The sequence below is a fragment of the Fukomys damarensis genome, unplaced genomic scaffold, assembly GCF_012274545.1.
Source record: "Fukomys damarensis isolate Sample0158 unplaced genomic scaffold, DMR_v1.0_HiC HiC_scaffold_27, whole genome shotgun sequence".
NCBI lineage: Eukaryota > Metazoa > Chordata > Mammalia > Rodentia > Bathyergidae > Fukomys > Fukomys damarensis.
In genome coordinates, this window is record NW_022900939.1 from 31,792,331 (window position 1) to 31,806,513 (window position 14,183).

At 50.2% G+C, this 14,183-nt stretch overlaps 1 protein-coding gene across 1 annotated transcript in view; it reads right to left on the reverse strand.

Moving 5' to 3' along the window:
- The window catches only part of Wnk2 (WNK lysine deficient protein kinase 2), a gene marked incomplete at its 5' end in the record, with an annotated part of 115,650 nt that overhangs the window by 78,292 nt on the left and 23,175 nt on the right, over nt 1–14,183 (reverse strand). Inside the window, 2 exons of the mRNA XM_010607639.1 lie at nt 1,255–1,475; nt 2,613–2,785. Of these exons, the coding sequence (XP_010605941.1) occupies nt 1,255–1,475; nt 2,613–2,785 (394 nt within the window). The remainder of the gene's footprint in view (nt 1–1,254; nt 1,476–2,612; nt 2,786–14,183) is intronic.

Consider the following 14,183-nt stretch of genomic DNA (forward strand, 5'->3'; position numbering starts at 1 on the left):
GGGGGGGATGCACTTTGTTCCAAATGTTTACTTCTCAGGTGAGTCACCTTAGCAGCCCTCCTGCCACCTGTCTCAGCTCAGGGACTGAGACCAGGACTCACTTGCAAGATCAAATTTTCAAAACCTACTGCCTAGAGCTCAAGAGCTGGGACGTGGGTCTCCCAAGCCCTGGAGCCCCACTATTACCCTTCCAAGATGGAGCACAGAACCTTGCCTGTCTGTCTCACCCATTGCACAGACAGGAAAACTGAGGCCTGGGTCAGTCCCTGCTCCACACCACCCAGCTGCCTGAGGGTTGCCAGAGACCTTATGTCCAAAGGCCACCCCTCCCCCAAGCCATTGGCTGCCCTGCTCCGATGTCACTCACATTTCAAACACACTACTGCAACCAGCAGTTTCCAGACATTAGCAACGGTTTATTTTTCCTAAAGAGGCTAAGTTTTGTTCCCAAATAGATAGTAAAACTGAATTTACACAGCAGCAAACCCAACAACTCATGAACCTACCTGGGACCTGGTGGACCATTAGTGCCACTAATGTCAGGACCACTGAAGCTGGGCACACAGCACAGTGGGGATCTGCTGTGTCGCCACAACACCTGTGAGCCAGCTGCCCCCCGGGCCCAGGGAGCCTCCCCTGAAAGGCACCAGAGGTCTTCTCAAGAGGAGGACATAGGAGCCAGACTGAGAGCAAGAAAGAGGCCACAATGACCAGTAGAGGCGCTCAGTACCTCCTCCCACAGTACACGGACACCACTCTGGACCCATCTGCAGCTCTGTCTGTCCCCAAACATCCCACGCTGTCATTTCCTTGGGGCCCACATCATGGGGCACCGCCACTTCCACCTACTGAGACTGGCTCCAGCACCACTTACCACAAGCTCCCCAGTTCCTCTGTGGCCAGGGCCTCCTTCCCCTTCCCAAGTGACCACAACACCCACGGACACCACGGAAAGTTGGCACCCACCCACCACCACCCCTTCTGAACACTCAGAGCTGGCACCAAAGAGAACCAGGGAATTAATGTAGAGCCTATCCAGGCCCCGAGTCTGGGCAGGGTGGGTGCAGCACGTCCCCCGCAGGGCTGGTCCCCTGGCTGAGCCAGCAGAGTCTGGGAAGGACTCTTCTGAGGCCACTATGCCCAGATGCGCCTCCTGCTGGGCTTCCCACACAGGATCAGAGCCAGACATCGACACTGTCAGGCCGTCATCTAGTCCCCCAAGGCTTCCTATCCTGGGGTTAGACATGTGCTTACCTATCACACTTTTGGCGAATGACGCTCTTTTGAGGGTGGCCAGACCCAAGTCACCAATCTTCACAGACCCAGTGGGCCCAGTGATAAAGATGTTGTCACATTTTAGGTCTCGGTGGATGATGGGTGGTGTCCTCGTGTGCAGGAACATCAGGCCCTTCAGGATCTGCCGGCACCAGCTGCGCAGCACCTTAGGCTTCATCACCTTAAACCGTTTCAGGTACCTGGGAGGGAGCATAGCTCAGCACGTAGCTCAGGAGCCACAGGCCCATGCAAAGGCCCTGTCTAGCACCAGCCAGCCTGTTTCAAAGCTGTGCACGCACATACAGCACCTACCTACGAAAGGCAGCAAGGATGAGAGAGGAGGGCAGGGCAGTTCTGCCCCAGGCCAGCTCACACAGCTGGAATCAAGCCCTAAAACAGGCAGCCAGGACAAAACCATGGCCTTCTGCTTGCTTCTTGCTCTGGGAACCTTGACACTAAATTTCATGCCAAACACAGTACCAATCTCACCCTGACGAGACACCAAAATCTACTGAAAGGCAGCCCCAGCAGGACAGCATCCCAGCCAGTGGGTATTCAGGGAAAGATTAGTGTTACAGGAGCTCAGGACTTGTGGGAATACCCAGAGTCAGCGGTCAAGAAGGTGAGGTCCTCCCTGCAACTGGCCACCTGTGTGACCTGCTCTGAGGTGTCCCTGGACAGGAGGCAGCAGGACCTGGAAACAGGACTCTTTCCTTGCTGTGTCTTTACCTGTGAGTGAAATCACCTGGTGGCAGGGGGACAGCAACATCCTGCCCAAGGCCCAGGGGGCAAAATAATTCAGATGAACCCAGACTGTGGCCACCTGAAAGGAAGGCCTCCCATCTGCATGGTGTGGACAAGGCCCTCAAGGAGAAGCAGCAAGCTGCCACCTAGCTCTGACCTCTCACCAAGTTCCTGTCCCAGCCTGCTTCTGAGCACTAAAATGTGCCAGGCTGGCTCCCAGGCAGAAACAGCACCTTGGCCAGAAATAAGATTCCAGTCAGGGCAGACAAGAAAACCCTGGAGGAGATGGTGGGGATACTCTCCCAGTCATGTCCTGGGGATGGTCCCATTTGTCACAGGAAACCAGAAGGAGTCAAAGGTCAGGAGGAACTGATCAGTTTCTTTGTTTCTTCTCATTCGGGGCAGGGGCTTCCCACTGCCTAGAGAATGAAGGCTATCACCAAGGGGACACTCCAAGAGGCAGGATGATGGCTTCTGGACACCAACCAGGACTTCCCCGAAGTCCAGGAGCCTTGGTCTGCCCCCACACATACTAGCACGACAGCCCTGCACTCATGACCAAGACTCCCCAGCCCACAGGCAGCAACACTTACGTCTTCAGCGTCCCTGAGGTCATCAGCTCAGTCACTAGCACGATGCATCGCTTGCCCTTGGCACTGGACTCCCAGAAGTCATAGAAGCGCACGATGTTGGGGTGCTGAAGGCCCTTCAGCATCTCTGCCTCCTCCTTGAACCGCTGCCGCTCCAGCTTGGTGAGCTTTCGATCCTAGGATGATACGGACATGGGTGAGCAGTGCTCGTGGGCCTTGCCACTGCTCTCCTGTACCTTACTATGGAGAGAAGCAGAAGCAGGAGACACAGGCAGGTTCAGGAACATGTAGCAGAATCCACCCTCTCTCTCTCTACCTACAAAGAGATGAGCTGGCCTTGACCTAGGATAGCCCCACAGAAGGACCTTAGCAAAGGGCAGTTTCAGGAAGCCAGAGCTCATGATGCACGCTGCCAAGCTCACACACATTCTCCTTAGAAACCGCCTTGGGGGCCTCCATTCCCTTGGCAACCATTTACTTGGGCTTTCTGTTTGTTAGAAGAATGAAACATTGTCATGCTTGTAACGTGTATACACAGCTCAAATGAAGTACTCAGGTCAGAGACTAGACCTGAGACCCTGACGAGTGCCAGAGACTGTGAGGAAGGAAAAACATCCCGGGCCTCGCGGGAGGAAGGGTACCACACAGCTTCCCTGGCCTCCGGCTTTTGTGCCGGCCCAGCAGCAAAACAAACCCAATGACCTTAAATGTAAAAGGACCAATGAACACTGGGGGACCCTTATCAGGCATGTGAGCTGGGTGTCCCCACCCAAAAGCTCTGCTCACTGTCACACAATCACCACATCCACCCCTCCTGCCACTGCCATTCCTGCCCACTGGACCCAGTGCCCACCCTTCCACCCTCTACTCCCCCACCCAGCGCCCTGCCTGATTCCTTAGTGTAGCTCACCCGACCCTTCTCTTCCCTTCCCCAGATCCTCCAGTGGCTTCTCTGCAGAGCACTCAGAATAAACCCAAAGGGCTCACCCAGCCTCAGGACTGCGCAGCCACCTTCATTCCACAATATGAGTCCCAGTGACATGGGCATAGCTGCGGCCTCTCCCAAGACCAGGAGCTCACTGTGTCGGACTCGCCCCAAGTCACCACCCAGTCCTGCCATGAGAGGCCCACAGATCAAGGCCTGCCTCCTCCTCCTCCCCACAAGCTATGGAAATGTGAGGAAGAGATTGCATGTTCAAAAGGAAACCATAAACACATCTAGCACAACACAGAAACCTGGGGAATTCCAAGGAGTCCAAAATCAGGTGAATGTGGAGAGATGGTGGGAGATGACGGCTGAAAGAGAACGTGAGCCAACATCTCCGGGACCCTTCTGGAAGTCCCCAGAGAGATGAATCCAGGCTCCAACACAGAGAGGAAAGGTGGGCTGTGGTGTCCAGACAAGAGTCATCTTGCTAAGAAATTATATTCCAGGTGGCAGCTGCACCACCAGGCCATTCTTCCCTCACCTGCCAGCCTATTTCCTCCATCCCAAATCCTCTCCGACACCGTCCTTCATCAGTGGGACAGAGCAGCCATCACTAACAGAGCCAGGCAGCCAAGGGAAACCACCAGCATGGCTGCACCCAGAAAGACAAATAATTCAGGGGCGAGGCAGACTTCAAAGGCACTTTAGTTAGTGGTCCCATAAAGACCCAAGAAGTGGACACATTCAGAAAGGGACAATCGAGAAAGAGTTCTTGCAAATTAAAGCTGGGCTAGCCTTCCTAAAAGCTCAGTGTTTCAAAAATAAGATAGTCCAGCCTGGCCTGGTGACTCACAACTGTAACCCCAGCAGTCTGAGAGGCTGAGGCAGGAGAATTACACAGTGGACCCCAGCCTAGGAAACTCATCAACAAAGAGAGATCCCATCTCAAAAATAAGAAATAAGAAAAGGGTTTGGGATGTAGGTCAGTACAAGGATCCTGAGTTCAAGCTCCAGTACTGAAAACAAAAAAAGATATTCCCTAATCCAACAAAATGTTAAGTACAAGGATGTTAATCTTTTTTTTTTTTTTTTTTTGAGGCGGGTTCTCCTTTGTAGCCCAGGCTGGCCTCGAACTCCTGGTGATCCTTCTGCCTCAGCCTCCCAAGTACGGGGGGGTTATAGGCGTGCATCACCACACCTAAATAGGAAATATTAATCTTTAACCTGCATAATAAAATGGAAATATATTCCACTCATTAAAATGATTATTTATCTAAGAAAGTAAAAGCCATGCTACAAGGGCTGAGAATTTAGCTCAGTGGTTCCACCATCTGCCTCACAAGCACAAGGTTCTGAGTTTGATCCCCAGTACCAAAAAAAAAGCCATATTACAAACTGCAGAAATGATCCCTCTCTCCACCCTACCCCATCTCCTGCTCTCTCTCTCCCTCCCTCCATAATGTATATATTATATGACGAAGGATTCAGACCCCAAATATAGAGAGCTAACTCAAAAAATTGTCAGGAAATACTTCACCCAAAAAGATAAAGAGAGCCAGGGATTTAGCTCAGTTGGTTCTGCCACCTGCCTCGCAAATGCAAGGTCCTAAGTTTGATCCCAGTACCAAAAACATAAAGGAATGGTCAATAGCACTTGAACTGGGAAAATGCTGCTTAGGACCACACCACAGTGATCCCTCCCTCTCTCTCAGACACACACACACACACACACACACACACACACACACACACACACGTACACACACAGACACGGGCTGAATTTAAATCTGAAAGACTGATCACTGTTGCTCCTGGGTAACTAGGTAACTGGGAAACGGGGAATGACAGGCCCTTCCTCCTTTCCTCACACTGCTGCTGGGAGAAACTTTGGCAGGGTCACAGCCATCACCCCCGCCACATTCTCCCGAGTGAAAGGAAACATGAGCCCACAAAGGACAGGCACACAGAGGAAGTTCGTAGCAACTCTATTCACCACAGCCCCGTCCAGAAGTAACTAAAACATATGCAGCCAGGCTGTGGTAGACCATCACACAGGAATGTGGCTCACCAACAAGAGGGAAACTCCTGATTCTCCCAAAGCCATGGGTGAATCCCACACAACATCAAGCTGAACAAAACAAGCCAGATGCAAGAGCATGTGGTGCGATCTCCTCTTGATGAGAAACTCTGGAAAAGAAAGAACTACAGGCAGTCTCCATTAGAACAGCGGCAGCCTCTGGGGTGGGCATCAGCAGGTACTGAGAGAATGCGGAGGGGCAAAGGAAGATTCTACATCTTAGCATAATGTGCGGACTGCCCCCGTGTATGCATTTGTCAAAACCCATCAATCAGTATATTCAGGTGTGTTTCACTGTGCTTAAATTACACTTCAGTTTTGCAAAAGAAAAAAAATACAAAGACCAAATGAGAAGGAGAAGCAGAAGAAAAATGAGAGAGAGACATCAAGCGACATGAAAGAACCAACTGGAAGCTGAAGAGCTATGTAACAAGAATCCTAACACCGGACATCATGAAGGATAAATAGTGAAATAGCTTTTTTCCTGCACTGAAAGGAGAACAATTTAGGATAAAAGGGCTAGGTCAGGGTAAATGAAAAATGACCCACCTCCAGATCTGTTCCAGTGAAATTTCAGACTCCTGAGGCATGAGAGCAAGTCCTATGGTACAGGTGGCAGGAGCGGCATCCTCAAGGGGCCTACATGGAATTCTATACGCAGCCAAACATACACCCTGCCAGGCCACCCAGACCCATTTTCTGACATGCAAGAACTTGGAGTTTAATTCCCACATACACTAGGTAAACCAAGCTCCTGGGAGAAGTTTTACCACAAGACACAACACAATGACACAGAAAGGGATGTGGCCAAGCTGACTCGAGTCACAGGGATGAAGGCAGCTGGGAAAGACATGGGCCCTTGGGGGGTTGGGCCAACTTTCAGGGCAATAACCTTTCATCTACAATTTGGACCCACTCACAGACTTGAGAGGAACCTCGCAGCGGCACTTACACCATAAGTTACTTATGCCATTATGTTAGCATCAACCAACAGCAAGGTATGGAAGATTTCCTATAGCTTCACAGAAAAACATTCGTGTTTGTTTGTTTGTTTGTTTGTTTTGGTACCGGGATTGAACTCAGGTCCTTGTGCTTGCAAGGCAGGCCACGGAACTGCTGAGCTAAATCCTCAGCCCTACCCCAACATTCGTGTTCTAAACAACATAACTAATAAAAATGGGAGGCAGAGGAAAACAACCAGCACATGCTACAATCTTTTCTTTTTTTTTTTTTTTGCAGTTTTGGGGATTAACTCTCAAGTCCTGGCACATGCTAGATAAGGGCTCTACCATCTACCACTAAACTATACCCAAGCCCCTACAATCCTCGTTTTTGATGGCAAACACCAGCTAAAGTAGATAGAGATGTGAAAGTCAAAAACTGTTAGCCATGGTACCTCTAGGGGTGGACTGAGAAGGAAAGACCTCCTACTCTACGCCACTGGGCAGGGTTGGGTTTGCTTTGGTAAGACAGGGTCTCACTTTGTAGCGCAGTCTGGCCTTGAGCTCGCTAAGTAGCAAGGGCTGGCCTCAAATTCATGGTTTTCCTCTTTCCTCGGCTTCTCAAGTAAGTCCTGAGATTGTTGTGCCACCACGCCTAGTCATTTTAGGTTTTTTTAAAACAGTCTCAATAAGTTGCCCAAGCTTGACTCAAACTTGCAATCCTCCTACCTTACCCTCCCTAAATGCTAGGATTACAGGCATGTGCCATTGTGCGTGGCTATCACGTTTATCAATATAACTTGCTGCTTGGTCATCTGAAGACCAGTGTGTCCTCTGAGTGCAGTTCTTCATCCCTCACAGGGCCTGTTCAAGTCATCCTCACATTGGCTCACCTTCGTGTGGCCCCATTAAATTTGTGACACACTCAGGACAAAGCCAACCCATGTATCTGTGTGTTGTACACACCAGTAAGGCAAATTCATTATTAAATCTGATCTAATTAATCTCAGAGAGCTCAGGTCAAAAGCAAGGGCAGGAGCAAGGCACCTGGTCCCTACTTGACCATGGCTGGGCTTCAGAGGAGGCTTCCAGCAAAGCTGCATCAGCCTTGGTGTCTGTGGGAGCGGAAATGAGGTTCGAGCCTGTAGTTAGGACAGCCTTTGCTCATATAAATGAAATGGCTAATGGGTGGGGGGGACTCACATCACTGTGGCATTTGCCTTGATTGGGAAACAGGTCAAAGAACAATTTAGAGTGTTTACTGCAGAAATGGAGAGGAACCTTGATCGAGCCACTTGTAACATCCAAACCTCTGGACATTCTGCTTACCGGAACCATCAAATTATTTAAAATAATTAAGCCAAGGTGAGTTAGTGCTTTTGATGCTTACACTCAAAACTAATTTATCTGATTTACTGCACAGCTTCCCCCGGGTGAGGGCACCTGGTTAGTTCTTTCCGTGAGGGTGACAAGGTGGGAGTGTGGTTCTGGGTGGCATTTGAGGGCAGCAAAGTCTCAAGTAATCTGACACTGCCCTTCTTCCAGCTTCACCCCCTCAAAGAAAATAGTATTATTTACAAAAGCTGGGAGGGGCCAGACACTCAAGTGGAAGTTGCCACCTCAGAGGGTTATAAACTTCTTGGTGCTCTTGACAAAGAGGCGTGAGCCCCGCGACTCACCATGAGCACCTCTCTGGTCTGCAGCCTTTCACCCTCAGACTCACTGGATGCACCACACATCTGGTGCTGCTCACTGTGTCACTTTTCTGTGACTGATGCTGTGATGTATGCCACCCAGTCTGCGACTCCTCAGGGCCACATCCAGCGTTGGCCCCTTTTATATGGTGGTGACAGGGAGCACTTTCTTTCTATCTTTCTTTTTTTTTTTTTTTTTGAGACAGGGTCTCACCATGTAGTTGAAACTGACCTGGAACTCACTATGTAGCCCAGGCTGGTCAGCGATCCTCCTGCCTCAGCCTTCCTAGTGCTGGGATTACAGGCCTGTGCCACCACGCCTGGCTGTTATTGGCCCAACCATGGCTCTGTGCCAAACTCACACAACATTCAGGAATAGAAACCTCTTTCAAACCTCCTATTACCCCGAGGCTCTGAGGGCCACAGGTGTTACTGAGAGACGGAGTAACTGTTACTAACAAGCAATGCACAATGACCAGAACAGTGAGAACAAAATTCACTGAAAATGTATCTTTACTGAGTTGCATGGTTTTTCTCAATTATGGCAGGCAGCTGTGGCTGAATCTTATCTCTGGAGAGAACTAGGGTGTGGCAACAATGCCCACCCTTGGGCTTGTTCATGGATTCTGAGAACAACTTTTCACCCTGGCAGTAGATGGCAGAGGAAGCTATCCAGGCCATAGCACAGGCTCCACCCTCCCTCTCTGTACAGATGAGCCCTGCAGCCTCCATCCCCCATCCGCTAACCTTCCATGGGATGGGCTAGCTGCCCCACAGGGTGGGCATCACTGAGCAAGCTCTCCATTCCAGCCACAGTCGGAGGGAGGTCCCTCACAGGAGCATGGAGCTTGGTCTTGGGACAGGCCGTGTATGTGGTCACATCCTCCTTCCATCTGGAGCAAAGATGGGCCACTGTGGGGAGCTAGCAGGGTAGGGCTCACAGAAGGCATCACAACGGCCAAGAGAAGGAAGCCCGGGAAGAGAACGGGAAGGGTACGATATGGGGCACACAGACACCCACAAGGGTGTGGCGGTGTAGCTACGGACTGCTTGGACTGACCCTAGAAGCCACAAAGGCCCAGGGGAAGCCATGAGTCTTCCCAGGGGCACACTCACAAGTCTATCCCCACGAAGCCTCTGCAAGGGCCTCAGGCTTCACCCAGGCCACAGGAGAGACCAGGTCTTTCCTCCCAACAGAAACAACACCAGGGCTGACTGGCTACAGTGCCGCTAAACCCTGGCACATGCTATTCAGCAGCCCCACCCTTAGTGGTACCATTGTGCCCCACTTTCCCCCAAGAAACCAGGATAAACAAGAGGTCTCAGCTGTGTATGAGGCTGTTCACATGGTCCCAGACCACTCTGGCTGGCCCAAGGGCCTGGCCTGGGCCTTTATCCCATCCTGCACTCAGCCTTGGGCCAGGAAACAGAAAGCTCTGAGGCTTTGAGCACCGAGGATAGGGTGCTGCTTGGGGCACAGCAGTCTACGAAATGAGCAGAAGGCAGTTTCCATCCCAAGTCTGAGACACAGGGGGGTGTGGGCAGAGACACCAGTTAGCCATACTTTGACCTCATGAGCAGAGGGTCACAGCTGGCCATAGCAGGCCTTCCTAGGACGTCCACAGATCCACAACCAACCCTGTGGGGTAAAGTGATAGCAAGATGGGACCCAACCAACTGAGGAAGGGAGAGGCAGGCCAGAGGGCCGGCCCTTCCTATGACTAGGGCACTGCCCATCTGTGCTGCCTGGTGAGGCGGACAGGTAAACTAGGACCCAACTCTTCAATTTAATTTTAATTTACTCCAACAGTGTGCACAGCTGGTGACAGCCACCCCAGAGCAGGCTGACAGGCCTGCCACCCACTGTCCTCTGAGTGCCACATGGCCAGGGAATGGCCCTGCCAGAGCACATCCAGGTGTCACACAGGATCAGCGTGTAGAGGGCTGATTGGCCAGCACAGGCTATATCCAAAGGTCAGTGCAGGCCTGGGTACCAGCAGCCTCACTCCCTTCCTTAGGAACTGGCACATTGTCCTGGCACATTCCTGGCTAGGACTTCAGAGCCCTGAACTGACAGGCTGCACTCTCAGTACCTGCCCAGGGTGGGAACTCAGCAGACCTGCACATCCCACCTGGCCCTGATGGATCAGAACAGCAGCGCTGGGGCTGCTCATTCACATCGGTGGGAACTGCCTTATCCTGTCCCCCAAGCCTCAGGGCAGGACCTCCTGTACTAGAGGAGATGGCTCCAGGTGATGTTAGTGGCATGCTAACCAAGAAGAGGTGGGCACTGGCCAGGACTGGGCCTGGACTCTCCACACAGATAAGGGTGGGGCACCCTGTGTGCTTGTGCTCAGCTCACTCAGACAACAGAAGAGCCAGGTGAGAAGCAGGCAGGCAAGCAGTTACAGCAGGTGGAGCTGAGTACAGGACATGTGGGTGTTTTATTTCCAAACGGAGGCTTTAAAGTTTACAGGGTCAACCTAGAACTGGAAGAGGTGGGGAGGGGAGGAGGGGAAAGGAAGAAAGGGAGACCAGGACAGGAAAGGATAAAGCCTCTACTCTGGAGTGGCATGTGAGATCCCATCCACTCCGCAGCCTCACAGACGGGCTGAGTCTCAGACCACACTGTGCCCTCCTCCAGGGGACAGACATCCTTAACAAAGACACACACCTAGTCCTAAAATGAAGATTCTCTGTGAGGGAAGTAAAAGGGGTCAACAGCCCTACAATCCACAAACACACCTTCTAGAAGCAGTCAATTTCCTGCAGTAGAAAACCTAACAGATGTCTGTCAATTTGAGAGCTGTGCTGAAACGGAGGACCAGGAGGCACTTGAAGCCCAGACCCAAGGGCTGAGACCAGCCGTCCAGGACAGTCACAAGACCTGCCCGCAAAGAACGGACCAATGGAGACCAGCAGTGCCAGTGGACAATGGCCATTCACGTTTTAGGGGAACAACTGAGAGAAGGAAACCTTTGTCGGGGCTAACCATGGGGCACCTGCCTCAGATGGGAGGGTACACTGCCCACGGCAGTGAGTGATAGGCTAAGGGTCACAGGCCCCAGCACAGCCCCAGTCTCAGGGAGAGGCTCCCTGCAGTCACTGGGCAGCTGGCCTGCTCTCCTAGGCCTGCTGGACACCAGCAGGGCTGCCCAACCCACTCTCAAGTCCTGAGTGTCGGCCATGAACCACCGGTGCCTGACACCTGGCTGGGCTCTCGTGGGGTGGACAGATGGGGGAGACCCAGATGAGGGGTAACTCACTGAGGCCGGGGATGCCCTGGCCATGACCTGCTGCCTACCATGGACAAGCAGCCTGCAGCAGACAAACATTGAGCAGGAAGGGCCACAGTGAAGGAGGCCCTCAATATATCTTCCAGGGAACCTGGACATATTTCTTCATGGAGAAGTGGCTGCCCCAACCCTCAGACTCCGACTGGACCCACTGGTCATGAAAATAGGGAAGCAGCCATGGGAGCATGGGAGACAGGAAGATAAACCCCAGTGGGGCATCCTGCTATGAAAACCCCTCCCAAGGGCCTGCCCTGCTCTGCCCTGAGTGGACACTTGAGGTGACTGGGGCCCTATGGGCAGACGACGGGTGGCCAAGCTCCACAAATGGCCTTATCACATATCTGGCTTCTGGAAAGGGGGAGCTCCAGCCCATGGCCATGGCCCTAACGGGACACCCAAAGATAGATTTGGACAGCGCCGTGACCACAAATCGGCGGGCTTAACACAGTTCAATCGCCAAGGACAGCTCCTGCAGGGAGACAGGACGACTCCAGGGTGAGGACTGTGGAATTCTCCTTAGACAGCTACAGAGGCTGGTTGTTAGGGTCATCCATCATCCCCTTGGGCTTGGATTCAGGAGGCCCACTTCAGTCCACACAGGGTCCAAAGGCTCAGGGCACCCTACTGTGGTCTTCATGAAAAATATGGTGGTGAACGCTGCCACTGAGTGCCATCCAACAAAAGGGAGGCTCGGAAAAACATTACAGTGTGGGCTCATCCACTTTATTCACTGGATCTGGCACCCTGAAACTTCTGGCTCTTCCCCAAAGTCAAATGACTATAAAAGAAATATCTTTAGTAGGTTCACACACTGAGGCGGCCACAACAGCATAACTTAAAAGATACTCAAGAAGACGACTTCTAGAACTGCTTCAGAAAGTGGCAAGAACCATGGGATGAGAGTGTTCGAAGTGAAGGGGAATATTTTGAGGGAGAGGGGATCAACAGCAATGTGTCTTTTACTATAATAAAAGTCTTTTAACTTTAAATGTTGACCATATTTTCTGACCATACCTCAGACACACGTGGCTAATGAGTACTTAAACTAAGGTTAGTCTGAGTGCCAGGGATTTAGCTCAGTGGCACTGTGCCTGCATCAAAAGTGCAAGGTCGTGAGTTCGAACCCTGGCACCAATAAATAAATAAATAAATAAGGTTAGTCCAAACACTGTCGGTGAACACTGGGTTGCAGGTCTACCGTGTCATTTAAAAAGAATTTCTTGGGCCAGGGATTTAGCTCAGTGGTTTTGCAACCTGCTTCACAAGCACAAGGTCCCAAATTTGAGCACTGGTACCAAAAAAAAGAATTCCTTAAGCCACATGAATAATTTTGTATTGATTATGTTTAGAATATTTTAGGTATAAATAATTAAAACTAATCCTACCTGTTCTGTTTACACTTTTCATGTGGCTGTTAAGCTGAAAAGTACGTGTGTGTCTCACACTTGTGGCCCACATTACCTTTGTACAGGACAGTGCTGCTTATAGCTTTGGTATCAAGCAGCAAAGGAGAAGCTGAGAAGTTGGGCAGAACTTCAACAACCTAACAAGGCTGGGAAGACAAAAATCAGAGCCCAGAGCTTGCCAAAAAAGAAAAAAGAATCAGCACTTCCAGAAATGCTAAATGCTAGAAGGGCAAATTAAACATTCCCTCTATGAGAGGACAGAACAGCCCTTACAAAGGCCAAAGCACAGCTTCAAACCAGCTCAATTTCAGACTAGATCAGGATGATCTGCTCTAATACTAATCGCCTCTTATAAGCAAAAATAAATAAAGATAAAAATCATCCAGAGCCTCAAACATCTCACATCAAGAAAAACTGATCAAGCAGACAAGGAGACAAGACCAAATAACCAAAATAAATAAATAAATAAATAAATAAATAAATAAATAAATAAATAAGAAAGAAAAAGAAGTCATACAATAACAATACATCCGTAGATGATCCAAATATTGTAATTATCAGACAGACTTTGAAATTGCTGGAATGAGTATCATCAAGAAAATAACAAGATGAATCTTTTCACTGCAACTGAAATCTATGAAACAATAATCAAATGTAAATTTGTAACTAAAATTAGGAACTCAATATACAGCTAATACTTCAATTCATGAACACTTCTATTTGCAAACAATTCAGTTCACAAACAAAAGTGGTCAGCAAAATCTTGCTTTCCATTGGCAAACTCTGCAACAGGTGACAAATACAACCACGGCCATCTTCCCCACACAAACACAAGCATAGCCACCTTCCCCAAAATTGTGACACATATTAAGTTCAGAAACTGAGGTGCCACTGTACAGGTTTAACAACAGATTATACGGAGGTGAAAAGAGGATTAGCAAACTGGAAGATAGGCCATAGAAAATATACAGATTGAAACATGGACAACAAAGGTAATAAAGGATGTTCAGAGGACAGTGGGAAGGGCATGAGCTATGTACAAACAGGGTCCAGAAGAAGAGGGAATAAAGAATGAAACCAAAGCAATATTTGAAAAATTAACATCCAGCTGGTCATGCAAGTACTTGCCTGTAGTCACAGCCCTCAGGAGGTGGAGGCAGGAAGATCGCTGAGTTTGAGGTTAACCTGGACTACCTAGTGAGTACAAGGCCAGCCTGAACTACATAGTAAGA